Source organism: Rhodamnia argentea, chromosome 6, assembly GCF_020921035.1.
Source record: "Rhodamnia argentea isolate NSW1041297 chromosome 6, ASM2092103v1, whole genome shotgun sequence".
Taxonomy (NCBI): Eukaryota; Viridiplantae; Streptophyta; class Magnoliopsida; order Myrtales; family Myrtaceae; genus Rhodamnia; species Rhodamnia argentea.
In genome coordinates, this window is record NC_063155.1 from 8,781,551 (window position 1) to 8,804,410 (window position 22,860).

Sequence of the window (22,860 nt, forward strand, 5' to 3'; positions counted from 1 at the left end):
TCATTCGAGGTAGCGTTTCTGATCCCACTAGTAGCATCAAGCCCTCTCTTAACTAATGAAATATTCCTGGAGTTTTGTTGTCCGATTGAACCCAAGGATGATGTTTATTTGCCTTTTCAAAGATGCCCAAGATCACCTGCGCTGCAAATGAATCAGCGTCCCCCCAATTACTGGTCATTTACAGATCATGCAAGGAAGAAACTAAAGATTGACCCACCAACAAGCAGGTGGACTCGTGAAGCAATCTCAATTTCAGTATCAAGTATGGCCACAGCAACGAACCCGGCGGTCAGCGATGACAGGTACTGATGATCGATGGGCGGGTTTCGACGGGCATGGCCTGGGATTTATGAAAATTTTAGGACGAGAGAATCGGTTATCCGGACTATGCTGCTATATTCAGCTCAAGCCTACGTTGAAAATCGGGTTTGGCAGGCCTAATTGGGCCAGGCTGGGCTCTTAAGAATGAAAGATTCGCTGCATAAAAAAACTTAGGCTGCGTTTAATTCACTTTTGAGAGAAGACTCGGTAAAATGCAAAGGATTTTAGCTTAAAGGGTTCTCGCAAACGCTATCTCATAAACTGTAATTGAAAAGTGCATTAAGAAGCAACTTTGACAAAAATGCCGCTCGGTGGAAGCACATTGGAAAATGCCCAAACGAGAATCATGGAGTCCGACGGAACATATAGAGTCAAAATATTAGGAATTATTGCCTCGTGGCATAGTGGGTCTTTGACTGTTCCATTGGTGCAATTCAACGGCACTAACGCATACTTGTCAAAGCGAATTTAAAGATCAAAGCAAAATGATAGTTATTACTTTCCCAAAGAAAGATAGCATCAGCTAGACTTCTTTTTCTCCAGCAGCAAACAAAGCACAGGCAAGTTAAAGACTCTGCAACTTTTTATTTCTAGATCCCCTGGGATAGACCATCATTCCATCCTCCGTCGACCGCCAGATTGTGGCCATTGATGAATTCCGCCTCTTCGGACGCGAGGAAAACCACGGCGTCAGCCACATGCTTCACTTTCAACACTCCTTTCAAGCATGAGCTGGACTCGAACATCCTCTCGCCTTCCTCCTTGCTCACGCCGAGCGCTCCGCGGAGCAATGGCGTGGCGATCGCTCCAAGGGAGACACAGTTCACCCGTATACCGTAGGCTCCGAGTTGCTTGCTCGCTGACCTCACCAGACCCAGCACGGCGTGCTTAGACATCACATAGTCCACGCGCTTCTCGTTTCCAATGCTGGCTGCGAGGCTCGCTGTGCAAATTATGCTTCCCTTCACGCCCCCGCCACCATGGCGCGCGCCCCGTGCTTGACGCAGGCAGCCATTCCCCGAACATTGATGGCGAACAGGCTTTCGAAGGCAGGTATGTCAAACTCGAGAATATCTTGCTCGATGTTGTTCATTACGCCCGCATTGCTGAACAAGATGTCCAGGCGGCCGCTTGACCGGATAGTTGATTCCACCAAGGACTTCACCTGACGCTCATCCGTGACGTCGCAATGGACGTAGGTGCACCGGTGGGATCCGATGGACGCCGCGAGGTCTCGGCCCTTTTTGTCTTGGACGTCGGCGATCGCGACATACACACCGTGGCTCGCCAGCTGACGGGCCTTCTCCTCACCGATGCCACTTGCGCCTCCTGTGACAATGGCTACTTTGCCGTTGAGTTTGTTTGAGGCGTGGCTCGTCATTTCTGCCTGCAGAGGATGGAAAGGTGAACACAAGATTGTCCTGTGAAGCTGTGCCGAGGAGGATGCAGAGCCACTTCATTAAATAGAACTTGAGAAAGGACGAGTTTGTCGTAAGTCGTAACCAATTATGATAAATCATGGACCAATTATGATATATTAACTAGTTTACACTATACCGGCTCTCTAACGTGAGGTTTTTCTAACACAACTCACTCACATTCATCGTACCATGTATAACTGTGTTCGCACCTTAGATCTTCATATGGCAAACTCGGTAAAGTATTAGCTCAAGGCCACGGGGATCTTTCGGTAGGTGTGCAAATTTCAGTCTTGTTAATTATTACCTGCACAGTTTGACGAAAGATCATCAGATCCAGTAAATTAGTTTCTTTTTACGGTAGTCGTGCTTGGAAGATTAAATACTAACTTTTAGTAGGAACTCAGCCATGCAACCCCATGCACGTGCACATGTGCGTGCACATGCGCACATGCATTTGTTAGCCTCGAATCACGTACTTTCACAACTTTCTAGGTGGGTTCGTGAGAAAATTACTCATAAGAAGTCCAAAAGTTATAGTAATTTTGTCAATTTAATCGTAAACATTTTAATTATGTCAAATTTACCTTAAGCCCTTTGATGATTTATCAATATAGTCTTAAACCTCTTTATGATTTATCGATTTAGTCTTAAACATCTTGATGATATGTCAATTTAATCATTTCGATCAATTTTGACTGAAAATTATTGACATTGACAATTTTTTTAATTTTTTAAGTTCTTTCTAAAAATTTTGTTATTATTTATTGTTGCCTTTTTATTTCCTTGTTTTCCTAGCCCTAGGTTGGGGAGGTTGCGGACCGACCCTCGTTTGGTTTGGGTAAGGGCATTGTGGCCCTCGTCGATCACAAGTGAGGGTGTTAACCCTTGCTTATGTCCAAGACGCCCTCGTCCATTTGCCTACTAGGGCCACGATGCCCTCGTCGGATCGAAGCGAGGGCATCAGAAGCAATTCAAAATTCTAAAAGAATTGAAAAAAAGATATTATCAATGTCAACGCCAGCCAAGTCACGTAGAACAACAAGATCTAACTAAATCGTCATGTCATTAATTTCCGATCAAAATATTTCGGATGGACTAAATTGGTAAATTCTCAAAATGTTTAAGAATAAATTGATGGAATTGGAAGATTCAAAACTAAATTGACACAATTGAAAAGTTTATGACTTTTTTGGTAATTTTTCCGTGTGCCGAAGAAGTATACACATGTCTAGAAATAAAATGGACCATTGGACCCGAAAATGAAGTCGGATCGACACAATAGCCCTCCCCTCCTTCGCCGTCTGCTGAAATCGGGGCTTTCTGTTTTTTGAGTCTGTCATCGACGAAAGATTCTTTGGACCGCCAAGACTTTGACTTTGTATTCAAACATGTAAAATTTGAGTCGTCTCGAGACGTGTTAATGGTCATATCTGGAGCGATTTTGGCTTGTGTCGATCTATCTGACGTTGCTCTCTTGTGCACAGAAATGTTGCATGAGGTGGCTGACATTGAACTTTCTTGCTTTGATTCTTACGGTGAAATTTGAACCGAGTTTGAATACAACTTCGTGAAACTTAAATCGTTTATTCACCAAATCGATGTCCAACGGTGATAGAACACTAAAAAATTTGTGGAACTAAATCAGAGATCAAGTGTTTGCAAGTGGTGAATTTCAATGAGGGATGGTGATTCTCGAATAATGCATTATGCATCATCTACAGTTCTTCTATATTCAGTTAAGATGTTTATGAAAATAGTCTGTTAAAATGGCTTTTGTTCGATTGTCTATGTCACTTTTGCCCAACTCGCAGCAGTTTCTGCCATTCTTATACTCTCTCCCTCTCTGTGTGCGCCAGCATGGACAACCACTTGACCTGAACCGCGAAAGAAACCGTCAAAAATTATTGCAACCCGTGAGCTCCAACCGTCTTCCTCACTTCTTCTTCTCTCGATCTCTCTCCGCTCGCCGGCGGTTCTCGCCGCCATCTTCTTGGCTGACTCTCTCTCTCTCTCTCTTCCCCGCCATCCCCACAACCGCACTTAACCATAACAAGATCAATAAAGAAGCTCCTGAAGAACCCACGCATTCCAAATCCCGAACAGAGAGAGAGAGAGTGACAGAGAGATGAAAAGGGACCGCATTAGCGGAAGTGCGATTCTTGAAGTCCACCTGATCTCGGCCCAGAACGTGAAGCCGCCTCCGGCCAACATGCGCCGCACCGAGACTTACTCCCTCGTCTGGGTCGACCCCGCCACCAAGCTCCGTACCCGCCTCGACCGGGTCGGCTCTGATAACCCCACCTGGAATGACAAGTTCTTCTTCTGGGTCGGCCCGGACTTCCTCTCCAGCGACACCTCCAGCGTCACCGTCGAGATCTACGCCGTCGGGTTCATCCGCGACTACCTGGTCGGCTCCGTGCGGCTGCTCCTGAGCACCGTCCTCTCTTGGCCCGATTTCGTGGGTAATAGCAAACTCCCTTATTTCACGGCCGTCAGCATTCGCCGTCCTTCCGGCAAGTGAGTACTATCAAATTCCTTCTTTTCTTTAGCGAATTTTTCCGGCGGAATCAACCCAACGTCTTTGATTGCGCAGGATACATGGAGTTCTCAACATCGGAATAATGCTGACCAACGGCTTCGACTTCACGGCCCTGAAAGGAGCGTCCGCGATCGGCCACGTCAATAATTTTTTGGTCAAAATTAATCGGAAGGACCGAATTGACAAAAGCATAAAAGACTATGACTTTTTCGACGATTTTTTCGTGTGCCCAGTGGTTGATTCTTATGGTGAAACTTGAACCGAGTTTGAATACAACTTCGTGAAACTTAAATCGTTTATTCATCAAATCGATGTCCAATGGTGATAGAACACTAAAAATTGATCACATTAGCGCCGTACAAAAGTTATGACACTTCTAGTGTACTTTTCCCTATTTTAGAGGAAACTAGAGTGCTTCTAAATGGAAAAAGAAACCTTTTCAAGAAATTGTAAGAAGTCCTCTTTGACAAGCGAATTTTCAATTTGCTCTGATGGTGTGAGGGTGAGCTCTAGAGAGAGGTTTACCCGGAGCTTACCTCTTGGCCATGTGGATAATGCTCGACGTGAGTGGCTTTGATAGGATACCTAAGGACTCGTTATGAGAACACCCTAGGGAAGTTAAGACTATGGGGGTGACTCTGAGGGTACAAGTGGACCCTGAGATTGATATTGACTCTTAAGGACAGAGACAACCCATGATTGACTCGTAAGGACGGGTTTTTTTCCAAAATAATTTTTTTAAAATAAATATTTACAAAATTATTTTTTAAAAATAAATATTTACTGATTTGGGCCTAGCTTGGCGGTTGAATTGTCGAGCGAGGCCCGCTCGGCAGGCCCATTGCCGAGCAAGGCGTAAATCCGACCCGATTCCTTTTTTTTTTTTAATTTCATATTTTTTTTAATTATTGATACTTAGAATATTTATTTTATTTATAATTTGTTTTCTTGTGAAGCTTATATTTATAACATTATTAGTAATAATTAATGTAAATATTTATTAAGATATATAATTAATAAATAATGTTGTGATATAATGTAATATAGCCGCAGGAATATGTTGGAAACCGCAATAATAGGTAGATGAGAAACCGTAGTAAAAGAGTTAAAAACCGCATGGAAAGATTAAAAACCGCAGCGAAAGAGTGGAAACGAGCAAAGAAAAGGCAAAATTTTGGAAGAGCATATCTCATCGCTCGGGCGTCCGTTTGAGACGAATTTTTTTTTTAATATCTCCCTCCGGTGCCACTTCTCTATATCGAATGAAACCCCATTTCCCTCTCTCCTCTTTCAATCTTTCCATGCCGGACTCATTAAATCACGTCTTTTGTAGTGGCAAAGGGGTCTAGGCAGTTTTCCATGTCCAAATTAAAGAGGAAATAGGGAAAGGAGGGTTCTTTCGATATAGAGAAGTGGCATCGAAGGGAGAAAATGCAAAATTGACAAGGAAAACGGCATTTTTTGGGGAAAAAGTCTAGCCAAACTACCTACGGCTGTTTGCGGTGGATTCCTCTCGAAAAATTACGTGAAATAAAAAAAAAATCGTCTCAAACGGACGTCCGAGTGATGAGATATTTTCTTCCAAAATTTTGCCCTTTCTTTACTCGTTTCCACTCTTTCGCTGTGGTTTTTAATCTTTCCATGTGATTTTTAACTCTTTTGCTGCGGTTTTCCGAAAATACTAAAAAAATAGGAAAACTCATCTAGACAATCTCGAATCGCAAAAATCCATCGTTCGTCACCGCCAACGGTGAATATTTTGTGTCTATCCAATAGAGGAATATATCATGAAAATCTCATTTTTTTTTCATTTATCTTACTAATTTTATTTTATGAATATTTTAAATTAATTACATAATTACAACATTATTTATTAATTATAGATCTTAATAAATTTTTACATTAATTATTGCTAATTATGTTATAAAGATAAGCTTCACAAGAAAAAAATTATAAATAAAATAAATATAAACATGTTAAAAAAATACGAAATAAACTAAATATTATAAATATAAATAATTAAAACTCTTAAAAAAATGAAATTTAAATAATAATAAAAAAGCCCGCTTGGCAGCTGGGCTGCAAAGCAGCCCAGACCAGGCCCAAAAGGGCCTGCTCGGCAGTTGGGCTACTGAGCGAGGCCCAAATTGGTAAATAATTTTTTTTAAAATGATTTCGTAAATATTTAAAAAAATTAAATTGGAAAAAAAACCCGTAAGGACAGAGCTTAACCTATGATTGACTTGTAAGGACAAAGCCTAGCCTATGAATTGGATCATCCTTCATCCTTTATCGAGGAATCAACAATGAATATCTTAATGTCACTTTTTAAGGCCGACAGAAGAGATAAGATTGCAAAGAAGGATCGTCTCTATTATGGACTCACCAAAGGAATAATCTAATGTCGCTTTCTAAGGCTATAGGCTGCGAACGCTTGCGGATATAGGAGATCAGAGGCATGCACTCTCGTAGAAGGACTTGTTTAAGAAAAGAAATCTCTTTCGAGGCTACCGGCTGCAATCCATTCCGAAGGGTGAAAGCTCCGAGGCCTGGCTAACCGATGTACACTCGCGGAAGAGGCAGTCACCATATCTCTAGGCAGCAAGTCGCGAGCGTTCGTGGCTCCAAACTCGACCTGTATTTTGAGACACCTTTGAGGAGGTATTGGGGGAAAGAAATCTTTTGAAGCTAAAGGTTAGCGATCCATTCCGGAGGATGATAGCTCCGCGGCTACTAACCTGTGAACACTTGCATAAAGATTTATTAAAATCATATCGCTTTGGAAGCAACAAGTTGCCAGCTGTTCGGCTTCGAACTTGAGCTGTGCTTCTAGACACCTATATGTTATATTTCTGAAAAAGAGACCGATGAAAAGTTTTTCGCGAAGTTAGGAGGGGTTTGGTTTCTGAAATCACATGGTAATTGCTTAACGGGCCATTGTTTGACCAGTTCCCTCTTGATGTTTGGCGAGTCGCAGTAGCCGTTACCTCTCCCTTGGTGTCATGGCGCCGTTTGGCCGAAACCGTAATCACTACAGCTCCTCCGACGTCCGAGCTGCGTCCCACTCTTGTCCTAGATAGATTCGGAAGTATCTTTCGAGGTAGTGTTTCTGATCCTACTAGTAGCATCAAGCCCTCTCTTAACTAATGAAATATTCCTGGAGTTTTGTTGTCCGATTGAACCCAAGGATGATGTTTATTTGCCTTTTCAAAGATGCCCAAGATCACCTGCGCTGCAAATGAATCAGCGTCCCCCCAATTACTGGTCATTTACAGATCATGCAAGGAAGAAACTAAAGATTGACTCACCAACAGGCAGGTGGACTCGTGAAGCAATCTCAATTTCAGTATCAAGTATGGCCACAGCAAAGAGCCCAGCGGTCAGTGATGATAGGTACGGATGATCGATGGGCGAGTTTCGACGGGCATGGCCCGGGATTTATGAAAATTTTAGGACGAGAGAATCGGTTATCCGGACTACGCTGCTATATTCAGCTCAAGCCTAAGTTGAAAATCGGGTTTGGCAAACCTAATTGAGCCAAGCTGGGCTCTTAAGAATGAGAGATTCGCTGCACAAAGAAACTTACGCTGTGGTTAATTCACTTTTGAGAGAAAACTTGGAAAAATGCAAAGGATTTTAGCCTAAAGGGTTCTCATCAAAAGCAAATGATATCTCGTAAACTGTAATTGAAAAGTGCATTAAGAAGTAACTTTGACAAAAACACCGCTTGGTGGAAGCACATTGGAAAATGCCCAAATGAGAATCACGTATAGAGTCAAAATATTAGGAATTATTGCCTCATGGCATAGTAGGTCTTTGACTGTTCCATCGGTGCAATTCAACGGCACCAACGCATATTCGGCATGGCGAATTTAAAGATCAAAGCAAAATGATACTTTCTCAAACAAAGATAGCATCAGCTAGACTTATTTTTCTCCAGCAGCAAACAAAGCGCAGGCAAGTTAAAGAGACTGCAACCTTTTATTTCTAGATCCCCTGGGATAGACCATCATTCCTTCCTCCGTCGACTGCCAGATTGTGGCCGTTGATGAATTCCGCCTCTTCGGACGCGAGGAAAACCACGGCGTCGGCCACATGCTTCGCTTTCAGCACTCCTTTCAAGCGTGAGCTGGACTCGAACATCCTCTCGCCTTCCTCCTTGCTCACGCCGAGCGCTCCACGGAGCAATGGTGTGGCGATCGCTCCAGGGGAGACACAGTTCACCCGTATACCGTAGGCTCCGAGTTGCTTGCTCGCTGACCTCGCCAGACCCAGCACGGCGTGCTTAGACATCACGTCGTTCCATCGGTCGAAAAGTCATATGGACAAGATTTGCCTCCACCCGTTTCCTATCCTTGGACTTTTGATTATTGCGAGGAGGACAAAGCAAACCAATGGCATCAAAAGTCAGATGATGATGTTCATTTGTCATTTCAAAGATGCGTAAGGTCACCCGCGCTACGAATGATTTAGCGTAACCTAATGATTACTCAGTCATTCACAGCTAATCTAAGAGATTTAGCTTTAGCTGGCCCCCGGCCACTCGCGGAGGCCTTCGCCGGCGAAGTTAAGATTTTTGTTGTTATTTTCAGAATTATGAAAATTGAATAAGGGCCAAGTTGAAAAAAAAAAACGAACTAAACACCATTTGCGTTTGTTTAAGAGGGACTTTATACCTCCAAAGCCCCCTTGAGAGTGCTGAACTAAATATGCACATAATCATTTTTCACTTTAAGACTTGCCTTGCAAAATGGGATAATGACACACATATTCTTTGAACGTTAGCTCAATAGTTATTCAATGTTGTCTCTAAACTTTAGTGAACATTTAAGGTCAAGTTGCTTGCTCGCCGACCTCACCAAAACCCGGCACGACGTGCTTAGACATTGTGTAGTCTAAGTAATTCTCGTTTCCGGTGCTGGCCCCAATTCTCGCTGTGTCGAGATTACAGAGTCTCGTTCTACGTTTTTCTAGCAAGACCATATTGCAGAAAGTAAATTACTTTCCATCTACTGATCGAACCAGACATAAAACACACGAGATCCGCACTGTACCTAAACATGTATCATCTAAGAATGGCCTCATATCGGTGATACGGTACGGGTAATGCGTCCGTGCATCGGGTCTATACTCAAACATGTAGAATTCGAGTTGCCTCGCGACATGTTATCGACGCAACTGAAGCAGATTTCTACCTGATGTGTTAAGAAACATCATATGGAAAATCTCCAATTGCATAGAAATGGTTCAGTAGTTGGTTAACATGAAATTATTGCTTTAGTTTCTGTCCATTTCGATCACGAGAACATTGTCCACGTTACAGTAATATTTCTTTGTGCCAAAGCAGAAAATATAGCATCCATAGAAACTCGGATGCAGGAGCCGGCTACTGCGTCTTAAACCCTCCATCGATGACGAGGTTGTGGCCGGTCACAAATTCGGAATCCTCAGAAGCAAGAAACACCACGGCATCGGCCACGTGCTTCGCTTTCAAAACCCCTTTCAAGCTCGAGGTCGGCTCTAACAGCCTCTCGATTTCCTCTTTGCTCCGGCCGAGGTAGTTGGATACCATTGGTGTCGCGACCCCTCCTGGAGACACGCAGTTCACGCGTATGCCGTGCGCTCCGAGTTGCTTGCTCGCCGACCTCACCAAGCCCAGCACCGCATGCTTAGACATGGTGTAGTCCATGTACTCGTTGCTCCCAGTGGTCGCCACGACGCTCGCCGTGCAAATTATGCTTCCCCCTGTGTCCTTATCGACCATCGCACGGGCCCCGTGCTTCACGCACAACGCCATGCCTTTGACGTTAACGGCAAAAAGGCGCTCGAAGGCCGACACGTCGAAATCGAGAATGTCTTGTTTGACAGAACTGAACACTCCCGCATTGCTGAACATGATGTCCAGCTTACCATACAATTGAAGGGTCGACTGTACTAAGGACATCACCTGTTGCTCGTCCGTGACATCGCAGCGAACGTAGGTGCAGGAGTGGGAGCCGATCGATTCCACGAGGTCTCGGCCTTTCTCATCCTGGATGTCAGCAATCACGACTTTCGCACCGTGACTGGAGAAGCATCGGACGGTTTCCTCGCCCATGCCACTCGCGCCGCCGGTTACGATGGCTACTTTGCCCTCTAGCTTTTTCAAGGCAGAGCTCATCATCCCTTTCCGTATGCAAAGCCGGAAATGATCACTTGCCGAATGCTGCTCTTATTCAGATGAAATTATTAATGATCGCTTTCAGATATGATGCCGAGGGAAAACAGAACTCTAGTTATATAATAGGCTAGCAATGCTTGTCCAACAAGACTTTTTGTGTTTTGTCAAACTTGGGATAATTATTCAAACGTAAGAATTTTCAAGTTCAAACGTAAGAATTATGAATTTTCAATGGCTGCTGCCTTTTATGAAGCAGCGACGTTGACTGTACACCTGACGAAACATCAGGTTTTACTTTGAGCCTCCTTCTATCAGCTTCAGTCAATGACTTCTCAGAAGATAATAATAAAAGAAGGATTAGGCTATAATGACCGGCCCACCAATTCTGACGGTGAGATGGTCAAATACTTATATCAATTCTCTTTTGGTCAAATCAGATCACTTATTGATCCGGTTTTATCATTTTGAGTGCTCATTTTTTTTTAGTCGTAAGATAAAATTAAAAGATAAAATTATAAGTCATTGACTATTAGCTGATATACATATCACGCGGATATGTGGTGCGTACATGTTAGATGCGGACTTTTAACTAACAAGCATATTATGCGGATACGTGATACGTACATGTCGAATGTAGATTTCATATCATGAGGATATGTAGTGCGTATATATTAGACATGGACTTTAACATATCATGCGGATATGTTGTGCGTACACATCAAACATGGATTTCATATTGTGCGGATATGTGGTGCATATATATCAAACGTGGATTTTGGACCGACAAGTATATCACGCGGATATGTGGTGTGTACTAGATGTGACCACGGGCCGTGAACTGCAGGTTTTGATTTGTGGCCACGATGGAACCGCCAATTCCGGACCGGTTCGTGGCTCGATTCCGATTCCGAATTTAAAATTTAATTTTAAATAATAAATTATGAAATTAAAAAAAAAAAAAAATTATCAATTATAAATTATAGTCAAATTGTACAATATAATCAAATTTGGGGGGAAAAAAAGAGAGAATGAATGAGCTTGAACTTAATAAATTATCATTAAGCGCCTAAGTATCTTCTTGGAGATAGAAGAATCAAAGCTCATGTAGTTCTTTTACCTTTGATAACCCAAACTTATCTTGTCGTCAATTGTCGCTACACATTGTGGTACCCGTGGCGGTGGTATCTCCACTATCATCATTGAAGAATTCGCCGTCTCGATCTAGCTCTTGTTGTCGAAAGTTAGCCTTTATCCAATTATGGACACAAGCTTAAGCCTCCATCACATCTGGATTTAATCTTGAATGGCGGTCGTTCAAAATTAATCCTCCGGAGTTAAATGCTTGTTCAATTGCAACCGTTGAAGAAAGGGTTACTAACATCTGCCTTGCGATGAGAGCGAGGACTGAGAATTGGGTTGAATGAATTTTTCACCACTCTAGAATTTTGAAATCTATGCTGTGTTCGGAATCACGAAACTCAAAAGCAATAGCTAAATAATTTTCTAATTCATAAATATTACATGTTGCTCCCTTTTATCCTTTTTGTCTATTAATTAGCAGACTATACCCTCTACTAAGTCTACCACTCTCCTCCTTGTGTGAGCTACTAGGTTGAGATAATCCACTATCACCTAAACCATATCTACTGCAAAATTCATTATATAATGCTACTATAACGTTTTTAACCTCTACTTGTATAGTTTTAATATTTACTGTTTCATTCAAATGTAAACAATCATACTAATAATCATTCAGACAATTATACAAACCATCTAATTTAGTACGTGGATCGAAAACAATAGCAATCAAATAAATAAGAGAAATGCAAGCACGGTAATGCAACAATTTTGCTTTCATTGCTATAATAGTCGGAGCTAATTGAACATCTTGCTCATATTCACAAAAAATACTAGTAATATTAACACACTCTATTAAAAATAAATGCGTAGTAGGACAATAAACATCAGATAAAGTATAAGTTGCATCATTAAAAACTTTCAAAAAATCTAAGGTTTTTTTGGAAACAACCCAATCTTGAGAGAGTAAAGTAATTTCGAAAATATTATTTGAAATAAACGTACATAATAAATCTTTATACGCAAAAATTTGATAAAACAACTCGTAGGTAGAATTCCAATGAGTTGGAACATCTTTTGAAAATATTTTTTATTTTTGTCCATGTGATTTATAAAATCTTCCCCATTCTTTCATAACTTGGGGACGACTCCATAAAAATTTAATTACTCTCTTTATTGGGGTGAGAGAAGCCTCAAAAGTTCGTAAACCATCTTATACACATAAATTTAAAAAATGGCAAGTACATCTAATGTGAAAAAATTATCCGTCAAAAGAGGGTTTACAAATATTTTCTAAATCGGGAATGGAAGCGGTATTTGACGTGGCATTATCAAAACCAACTGAAAAAAACTTTATTAATCAAATTACATTCTTTTAAAATTTGTCTAATTATTATATAAATATTATTGGCAGTATGCCTTTCATCAAACACTCGAAATGCAGGTACTCTTTTTTGAATGTTCCAATCGTTACCTATCCAATGACATGTGATTCCTATATAAGAATGAATTTACCAAGGATCACTCTAAATATCGCTACATATATGTACACGTCCACAATAGTGTCGCCATCTCCACCTACTCCCCCGACCCACGGAACAAAAGAGATGTGTGGACAGACCTTCGAGTGTCGGGAATGGTGGAGATACGACGGTGATACGACGATGTGGCAGCGACGGTTCGGGCGCACGATCTCCTCTCTCTCTCTCTCTCTTACTCTCTTTAGCTCTCTATGTGTTCTTCCCGTCAAGTGGTAGAACTGATCCCCAGCTCCCATGGCCTTCCTCCCTCTAAAACAGATTTTGTTTTCGCTTCTCCCGTAACATAAATTTTGGCGCCAGATTTTGTTTTGGGCGACAGGCCGAGCCAGCTGGCGTGCAGGAAGTTGTTTGGAAAGCTCTTGAACTCAGTCGAGCTTCACTGGTCTTCCTCTATTCGTGCGTTTATTCCCGGAGCTCCGTGGGCGTGCGCTGGAACAACCTGCAGTGCGTATCTTTGTTGACATGGTCCACTAGTTGACCGGGTCACTTTTTTTTGCATGCCTAATTCAACATTAATGTGACCCTTTTCCATGAAATTGAACCTCAAAATTAGTCTCTGGAACAAGAACATCATCTAAGAATGACAAGTTTGGGTCCGATTGGTTCAGTTTTTTGCAAAAACCCCAAATTTCAAGTTTAATCCGAATGTAAAATCTATCCAATTAGGGTACTTAATGGCTAATCTGTGCTAATTTGACCTCACCAGTGTGTTTAGAATGCCAAAAAATTTATTGGACCAAAATGCAATTAAAAGTGTAAGAATCAAATGTCATAACCGACTCAAAGTAAGAAAAACAATAAAAAGACCTCAAATGATTTTTTTGTGATTTTTCAAGCATTTTTTCTATTTTCGAAAAATATTAAAAAAATGAAAAAAAATATGAAAAATTATTTTTTGTTCAAAATTGGTTCCTTATTCTAGGCCAAGGTTCCCAAAGTTGATTTTTCATTTTTATGAATTTTTAAATATTTTTTAAAAGAAAAACTAATTAAAAATCAGGTATCAACACATATCCATACACCTAAAAAAGTAAATTTAAAGATTTTTCATTTTAAAAAATGATCAAAAAATGTCCACATCAGTGTTAGCCACACCACGCAAGATGGCCAAAGTCCTCGTCGGTGATTTTTCACTTAAATTGCCTTGATGAAATAAATTGATACTATTACAAAAAGGTTTCGCACTAAATTGGTCAAATTGAAAAGTTTATGACTAAATTAATACTAATACAATAGGTATATGACTCTTTTGACATCCGAATTTCTAAAATAGGTAATGTGGTCAGCAAAGTAATTGTTAGAGGCAACGAAATGATCAAAAACTCATATTTTAACTCATATTTAATGTATGACAAAAAAACACTAATATTTAATGGCTACATTTAATTGATTGGGAAGATATCCACTCCAAGCTAATGTGAAAAAGAGAGCGAGAGAGAGAAGAGAAAGAGAGGGAACTTTTCTTTCGTCTTTTACTAAAACTTTTTTTTTTACATGCTTTATGTTATTTACTAGCATCTTTTTTATTTATTGATTTACTCTTTCAATTTGACATAAAAAATTATTGAAATAACACATTCAAATGAACATGTTAAAGTTCATTAAATAGGTGGTATGAATTTTCATAAGTTAAATAAAAAAATATGAATGTGCTTTAGTAATATGAGTTGAGTCGGTCTTGATTAGATTGGGTGTGGGTTGCTAAAATTGCATTATATGAAAAAAAAAAAAAAAAAAAAAGGGGGGGGTCAATATGGGTTATATGGATCAATTTAGTATGGACCATTTTTAATCCCACCCACATCGACCCGATCCACCGATTGGACAAGCCTACTCAGGACAAATGAACTCAATATTACGTACTTCGAAAAATTCCAGGCTTGGGATGGTGAGGTGCCAACACCTATACACGTGCCCAGAGAATACTTTCTGTTCTCTAACAAAATCTTTCCTTAGAGCGCACTTGTTTCTCGGAAAACATTGTGTTAAAAGGAAATTACTTTTCATGAAAATATTTTCTAGTGTTTGGATCTTATTTGGAAAATGATTTCAATACCATGATTTTATTTGAAACAAAAAAAAATTGAATTTTTAAATTTTTTCTATTTTTTATTTCATTTTATTTTCTTTCTTCCTTTCTCCTTCACTCTAACACCGCGACCGGCTGGCAGCAATCACGGGTGAGCTCGCTCGTCAAGTGGGCGAACTCGATCTCGTTAGGCGGACAAGCTCGAGGCTCGCTAGATCCCGGAGAGCTCGAGCTCCCCGTGGCCACCGGTGGCCGATTGCGGTGGAAGATAGAGGAAGAAAAAAATAAAAAAACAAATGTTAGATATAAAATATTAAAAAATTTGAGGAACAATTTTGAAAAGTGTTTTTACGTCTTTAGATTTGTGAATTGGCTTTTCTAATTTTATGCATCAATTTTATTTTCATTGGAAAGTATTTTATGTTGATTAAGTCAATTTCAGCGGACCAAAAGGGTGAAAGACCAAAAAATTGATTCCTGAAAAATGCTTTCACTCAAACAAACGCAGCTTTAGGTTAAATTGAGAAAGACAAAAGGCTAATAAGACAAGGATTCTTCAAACATAAATCATGGCAACGAGGGCGTTGCGGAATTGAGTGGGGGAGAATGAGGGAAAAATACACTAGAAGTGCCGTAACTTTTGTACGGCGTTCACTTAAGTGCCATAACTTTCAAAAATTGTTCACTTGAGTGCCATGTTAAAGTGGACACCAGAAAAGCTGACGTGGCACGCCGGAAAGCTGACGTGGCTCGCCGAAAAGCTGACGTGGCACGCCGGAAAGCCGACGTAGCTCGCCGGAAAGTTGACGTGACGAGCCAAAAAAGTTACTGTAGTACTCAAGTGAACAATTTTGTTCCAACATGGCACTCAAGTGAACGATTTTTGAAAGTTATGGCACTCAAGTGAACGCCGAACACAAGTTATGGCACTCATGGTGTACTTATCCCGGGAGAATGACATGAACCAGTTTGTGTCCCTCGTATGATGCGGGGGACCGAATAAATTGTGTCCCCGTGTCCTCCCATTCTCATATAACCTTTAAGTGACACTTGTTGGTGTCAACATAGCGAGTGAGCAATGTAAAGGACAAAAAGCAATTGGGTCCGTGGAAGTGGTGTAAGGACGGTTTGTGCTAGGAGTTCTAGGATTGGATAGAATACACCTCCTAGGAGCTCTGAAGGCGGGGTAAGCCTCCATGTACAAGCTGATCGGGAGCTGATGTCGCTCTCCTATTAAGGCAAAAGCAGGCCGAAACCGGTTGTAGTACATGAAGTAGTATGCTCATCTCGCTTGATGTATTAGAAGTCCAAGCTAAGCTGGGTTTGGTATGACCAGATATGAGAAAGACATTCGCCTAACTGTTCTATGGAACGACAAAAGAAAAGAAAGACTGGCCTGGCTTGGCTAGCCAGGTGTCTCGTGAGGCTAAATTCTGCTACCGAAACTATCGGCCCGTGACACCATGATATCATATGTAGATACATATACTCAACTCAAATTCAGAACTACATAGACCCAAATTAAAAATGCGGGTTCGGCTAATCAATCTCTAATACACCTCAATGCATCTAAACAGTATCTTGAATCAAATTCACATGGTACACAATTAGTGAGCCAAACTCGTGACAAGAAAGAAGCACCAACGACAACGAGAGACTTATAGCCTTGTCAGATCCAGAAAATTGGTAATAGCTGTTGGAAAAGGCCCACTATTGAGACTGCATAAACCTCCCTGTAAGAAAGTCGGTTAAACCCAACATATAGAGAACCGCACCACTCGTTTGCATTTGAAACAAATTTATTTGTCTCTTACAATTTACAAGCACAAACGCTCTTAGTCTAATGTAACAGCAAATTCCCACGGCAACTTTAGAAGTAGAGTTGAGAAATTTACTGTGCTTCTTCTTTAGTGCAGATGGTCTCTAAAAGGGAATATTAAGCACACATATCAATCAACAATAGACAATTAAACCAACCTCATATATTTTTTGGGCCAAAGCATCCTTTTTCTTCCTCAATCCTCAATGCTAACCTACATTACAACTTTTGAAAGTCTTTTCAGATTAGAACACTTGAGTTAACGTAGAGTAAAATGATTTTAAGCATCGCTCGAAAAAGAACGAGCAAGATTATTTCTCTCTCATTTTGCAGATTTCTTGACTTGTAAATCTGAAGCAGAAGATAAATATTTTTCATTCATTGGCCTTGACTCGACTGTAAGTCTCCTTTGGAAACCTTTGACCGAACCTGACATCACGATCCCTTAAAAGACCTTTCATATCAATCAAATTGCATGCATTGCGAATAGTTCCTAAATCCTAGGCATATGTTTTAGAGGACACTAGAGTGCTTCTAAATGGAAAGAGAAACCTTTTCAAGAAATGGTAAGAAGTCCTCTTTGACGAGCGGATTTTCAATTTGCTCTGATGGTGTGAGGGTGAGCTCTAGAGAGAGGTTTACCCGAAGCTTACCTCTTGGCCATGTGGATAATGCTCGACGTGAGTGGCTTTGATAGGATACCTAAGGACTCATTATGAGAGTACCCTAGGGAAGTTAAGATTATAGGCATGACTCTGAGGGTATAAGTGGACCCTGAGATTGATATTGACTCTTAAGGACAGAGGCTAACCTATGAATTGGCTCATCCTTCGTCCTTTATCGAGTAATCAACAATGAATATCTTAATGTCACTTTTTAAGGCGGACAGAAGAGATAAGATTTCAAAGAAGGATTGCCTCTATTATGGACTCACCAAAGAAATATTCTAATGTCGCTTTCTAAGGCTAAAGGCTGCGAACGCTTGCGGATATAGGAGATCAGAGGCATGCTAACCTACGCACACTCGTAGAAGGACTTGTTTAAGAAAAGAAATCTCTTTCAAGGCTATCGGCTGCAATCCGTTCCGGAGGGTGAAAGCTCCGAGGCTTAGCTAACCGATGTACACTCGCGAAAGAGGCAATCACCATATCTCTAAGCCGGAAGTCGCGAGCGTTCTGGGCTCCAAACTCGACCTGTATTTTGAGACACCTTTGAGGAGGTATTGGAGGAAAGAAATCTTTTGAAGCTAAAGGTCAGCGATCCATTCCGGAGGATGATAGCTCCGCGGCTACTAAACTGTGAACACTTGCATAAATATTTATTAAAGTCATATAGCTTTGGAAGCAACAAGTTGCCAGCTGTTCGGCTTCGAACTTGAGCTGTACTCCTAGACACCTATGTGTTATATTTCTGAAAAAGAGACTGATGAAAACTTTTTCGCGAAGGTAGGAGGGGTTTGGTTTCTGAAATCACACGGTAATTGCTTAACGGGCCATTGTTTGACCGGTTCCCTCTTGGTGTTTGGCGAGTCGCACTAGCCGTTACCTCTCCCTTGGTGTCATGGCACCATCTGGCCGAAACCATAATCACCACAGCTCCTCCGACGTCCGAGCTGCGTCCCACTCTCGTCCTCGATAGATTCGGAAGTATCATTCGAGGTAGTGTTTCTGATCCCACTAGCAGCATCAAGCCCTCTCTTAACTAATGAAATATTCCTGGAGTTTTGTTGTCCGATTGAACCCAAGGATGATGTTTATTTGCCTTTTCAAAGATGCCCAAGATCACTTGCGCTGCAAATGAATCAGCCTCCCCCCTATTACTGGTCATTTACAGATCATGCAAGGAAAAAACTAAAGATTGACTCACCAACAAGCAGGTGGACTCATGAAGCAATCTCAATTTCAATATCAAGTATGGCCACAGCAAAGAGCCCGACGGTCAGTGATGACAGGTACCGATGATCGATGGGTGGGTTTCGACGGGCATGGCCCGGGATTTATGAAAATTTTAGGACGAGAGAATCGGTTATCCGGACTACGCTGCTACATTCAGCTCAAGCCTAAGTTGAAAATCGGGTTTGGCAGGCCTAATTGAGCCAGGCTGGGCTCTTAAGAATGAGAGATTCGCTGCACAAAGAAACTTACGCTGCGTTTAATTCACTTTTGAGAGAAAACTTGGAAAAATGCAAAGGATTTTAGCCTAAAGGGTTCTCATCAAAAGCAAATGCTATCTCGTAAACTGTAATTGAAAAGTGCATTAAGAAGTAACTTTGGCAAAAACACCGCTTGGTGGAAGCACATTGGAAAATGTCCAAACGAGAATCACGGAGTCCAACGGAACATATAGAGTCAAAATATTAGGAATTATTGCCTCATGGCATAGTAGGTCTTTGACTGTTCCATCGGTGCAATTCAACGGCACCAACATATATTCGTCATGGCGAATTTAAAGATCAAAGCAAAATGATACTTTCTCAAACAAAGATAGCATCAGCTAGACTTATTTTTCTCCAGCAGCAAACAAAGCGCAGGCAAGTTAAAGAGACTGCAACCATTTATTTCTAGATCCCCTGGGATAGACCATCATTACATCCTCCGTCGACCGCCAGATTGTGGCCGTTGATGAATTCCGCCTCTTCGGACGCGAGGAAAACCACGGCGTCGGCCACATGCTTCGCTTTCAGCACTCCTTTCAAGCATGACCTGGATTCGAACATCCTCTCGCCTTCCTCCTTGCTCACGCCGAGCGCTCCACGGAGCAATGGAGTGGCGATCGCTCCAGGGGAGACACAGTTCACCCGTATACCATAGGCTCCGAGTTGCTTGCTCGCTGACCTCGCCAGACCCAGCACGGCGTGCTTAGACATCACGTAGTTCCATCGGTCGAAAGGTCGTATGGACAAGATTTGCCTCCACCCGTTTCCTATCCTTGGACTTTTGATTATTGCGAGGAGAACAAAGCAAACCAATGGCATCAAAAGTCAGATGATGATGTTCATTTGTCATTTCAAAGATGCGTATGGTCACCGGCGCTACGAATGATTTAGCATAACCTAATGATTACTCCGTCATTCACAGCTAATCTAAGAGATTTAGCTTTAGCTGGCCCCCGGCCACTCGCGGAGGCCTTCGCTGGCAAAGTTAAGATTTTTGTCGATATTTTCAGAATTATGAAAATTGAATAAGGGCCAAGTTGAAAAAAAAAAAAAAACGAACTAAACACCATTTGCTTTTGTTTAAGAGTGACTTTATACCTCCAAAGCCCCTTGAGAATGTTGAACTAAATACGCACATAATTATTTTTCACTTTAAGACTCGCCTTACAAAATGGGATAATGACACACATATTCTTTGAACATTAGCTCAATAGTTATTCAATGTTGTCTATAAACTTTAGTGAACTTTTAAGGTCAAGTTGCTTGCTCGCCGACCTCACCAAAACCCGGCATGGCATGCTTAGACATTGTGTAGTCAAAGTAATTCTCGTTTCCGATGCTGGCCCCGATTCTCGCCGTGCTGAGATTACAGAGTCTCGTTCTACGTTTTTCTAACAAGACTATATTGCAGAAAGTAAATTGCTCGTTCATCTACTGATCGAACCGGACATAAAACACACGAGATCTGCAGTTCTGCACCATACCTAAACTTGTATCGTCTAAGAACGACCTCATATCGATGATACGGCACGGGTAATGCGTGCGTGCATCGGGTCTGTACTCAAACATGTAGAATTCGAGTTGTCTCGCGACATGTTATCGATGTACCTGAAGCAGATATCTACCTGATGTTTTAAGAAACATCATATGGAAAATCTCCAATTGCATAGAAATGGTGCAGTAGTTGGTTAACATGAACTTATTGCTTTAGTTTCTGTCTATTTCGATCACGAGAACATTGTCCACGTTACAGTAATATTTCTCTGTGCCAAAGCAGAAAATATAGCATCCATAGAAACTCGGATGCAGGAGCCGGCTACTGCGTGTTAGGCCCTCCGTCGATGATGAGGTTGTGGCCGGTCACGAATTCGGAATCCTCAGAAGCAAGAAACACCACGGCATCGGCCACGTGCTTCGCCTTCAAAACCCCTTTCAAGCTCGAGGTCGGCTCGAACAGCCTCTCGATTTCCTCTTTGCTCCGGCCGAGGTAGTTGGATACCATTGGTGTCGCGACCCATCCCGGAGACACGCAGTTCACGCGTATGCCGTGCGCTCCGAGTTGCTTGCTCGCCGACCTCACCAAGCCCAGCACCGCATGCTTAGACATGGTGTAGTCCATGTACTCCTCGCTCCCGGTGGTCGCCCAGATGCTCGCCGTGCAAATTATGCTTCCCCCTGTGTCCTTATCGACCATCGCACGGGCCCCGTGCTTCACGCACAATGCCATGCCTTTGACGTTAACGGCAAAAAGGCGCTCGAAGGCCGACACGTCGAAATCGAGAATGTCTTGTTTGACAGAACTGCACACTCCCGCATTGCTGAACATGATGTCCAGCTTACCATACAATTGAAGGGTCGACTGTACTAAGGACATCACCTGTTGCTCGTCCGCGACATCGCAGCGAACGTAGGTGCAGGAGTGGGAGCCGATCGATTCCACGAGGTCTCGGCCTTTCTCATCCTGGATGTCAGCAATCACGACTTTCGCACCGTGACTGGAGAAGCATCGGGCGGTTTCCTCGCCGATGCCACTCGCGCCGCCGGTTACTATGGCTACTTTGCCCTGTAGCCTTTTCAAGGCAGAGCTCATCATCCCTTTCCGTATGCAACGTCGGAAATGATCACTTGCCGAATGCTGCTCTTATTCAGATGAAATTATTAATGATCACTTTCAGATATGATGCCGAGGGAAAACAGAACTCCAGTTATATAATAGGCTAGCAATGCTTGTCCAACGAGATTTTTTGTGTTTTGTCAAACTTGGGATAGTTATTCAAACGTAAGAATTTTCAAGTTCAAACGTAAGAATTATGAATTTTCAATGGTTGCTTCCTTACCTTTTATGAAGCATCGATGTTGACTGTACACCTGACGAAACATGAGGTTTTACTTTTGAGCCTCCTTCTATCAACTTCGGTCAATGACTTCTCAGAAGATAATAATAAAAGAAGGATTAGGCTATAATGACCGGCCCACCAATTCTGACGGTGGGACGGTCAAATACTTATATCAATTCTCTTTTGGTCAAATCGGATCACTTATTGATCTGGTTTTATCATTTTGACTGCTCATTTTTTTTAGTCATAAGATAAAATTAAAAGATAAAATTATAAGTCATTGACTTTTGGCTGATAAATATATCACGCGGACATGTGATGCATACATGTTAGGCATAGACTTTTAACTAACAAGCATATTATGTGGATACGTGATATGTACATGTCAAACGTGGATTTCATATCATGAGGATATGTAGTGCGTACATGTTAAACGTGGATTTTAGCATATCATGCGGATATGTGGTGCGTACACATCAAACGTGGATTTCATATTGTGCAGATATATGGTGTATACATATCTGACGTGGATTTTGGACCGACAAGTATATCACGTGGATATATGGTGTGTACATATTAGATGTGGACTTTTAGGCGACAAGCATATTACGCGGATATATGATGTGCGTGCTTCCATCACTTTTGTCTTTAATTGTGTGGGCCCTCTTATAATTTTATCCTCTAATTCTAGCTTACAATTAGAAAAAAGAAATTGGGCAATGAAAATAATGAAATGAGATCAACAAGTGATCCGATTTCACCAAAAAAGAATTGTGGTCAATATTAGACCGAGTCACCGTTAGAATTGGTGGGACGATCAGCATAGCCTTTTCCAAAAAAAAAAAAAGAGGAAAAAGGACTCCCGACTTTTTTTCTTCGTATTGGCTTATTTAGTCCATCATGCCGAGAAGATCTGCACAAACTTGGGTTTTTTCTAATTTAAATTTCAAAAAAAAATATT

At 41.5% G+C, this 22,860-nt stretch overlaps 4 protein-coding genes and 1 pseudogene across 4 annotated transcripts; 1 reads left to right on the plus strand and 4 right to left on the minus strand.

The window, feature by feature from the left end:
• Positions 1–825: 825 nt before the first annotated feature.
• On the minus strand, positions 826–1,702 carry LOC115730838 (annotated as a pseudogene).
• Positions 1,703–3,605: 1,903 nt separating this feature from the next.
• On the plus strand, positions 3,606–4,565 carry LOC115730837. Its single transcript, XM_048280633.1, has 3 exons — positions 3,606–4,259; positions 4,336–4,420; positions 4,515–4,565. The coding sequence occupies exons 1-3, from the start codon at positions 3,868–3,870 to the stop codon at positions 4,563–4,565; spliced, it is 528 nt and encodes a 175-aa protein (XP_048136590.1). The 5' UTR covers positions 3,606–3,867.
• A 4,995-nt stretch (positions 4,566–9,560) lies between these two features.
• LOC125312492 ((+)-cis,cis-nepetalactol synthase NEPS3-like) lies at positions 9,561–21,655 on the minus strand. The gene is made up of 3 exons (XM_048281423.1): positions 20,868–21,655; positions 11,646–11,654; positions 9,561–9,629 (listed from the first exon to the last, which is right to left on the minus strand). Exon 1 carries the CDS (start codon positions 21,653–21,655, stop codon positions 20,879–20,881), a length of 777 nt encoding a protein of 258 aa, XP_048137380.1. The 3' UTR covers positions 9,561–9,629; positions 11,646–11,654; positions 20,868–20,878.
• LOC115730839 ((+)-cis,cis-nepetalactol synthase NEPS3-like) lies at positions 9,622–10,501 on the minus strand. The gene has a single exon (XM_030661458.2). It carries the CDS (start codon positions 10,442–10,444, stop codon positions 9,668–9,670), a length of 777 nt encoding a protein of 258 aa, XP_030517318.1. The 5' UTR covers positions 10,445–10,501; the 3' UTR covers positions 9,622–9,667.
• LOC125315668 ((+)-cis,trans-nepetalactol synthase NEPS2-like) lies at positions 19,438–19,774 on the minus strand. The gene has a single exon (XM_048281424.1). It carries the CDS (start codon positions 19,771–19,773, stop codon positions 19,468–19,470), a length of 306 nt encoding a protein of 101 aa, XP_048137381.1. The 5' UTR covers position 19,774; the 3' UTR covers positions 19,438–19,467.
• Positions 21,656–22,860: the final 1,205 nt, after the last annotated feature.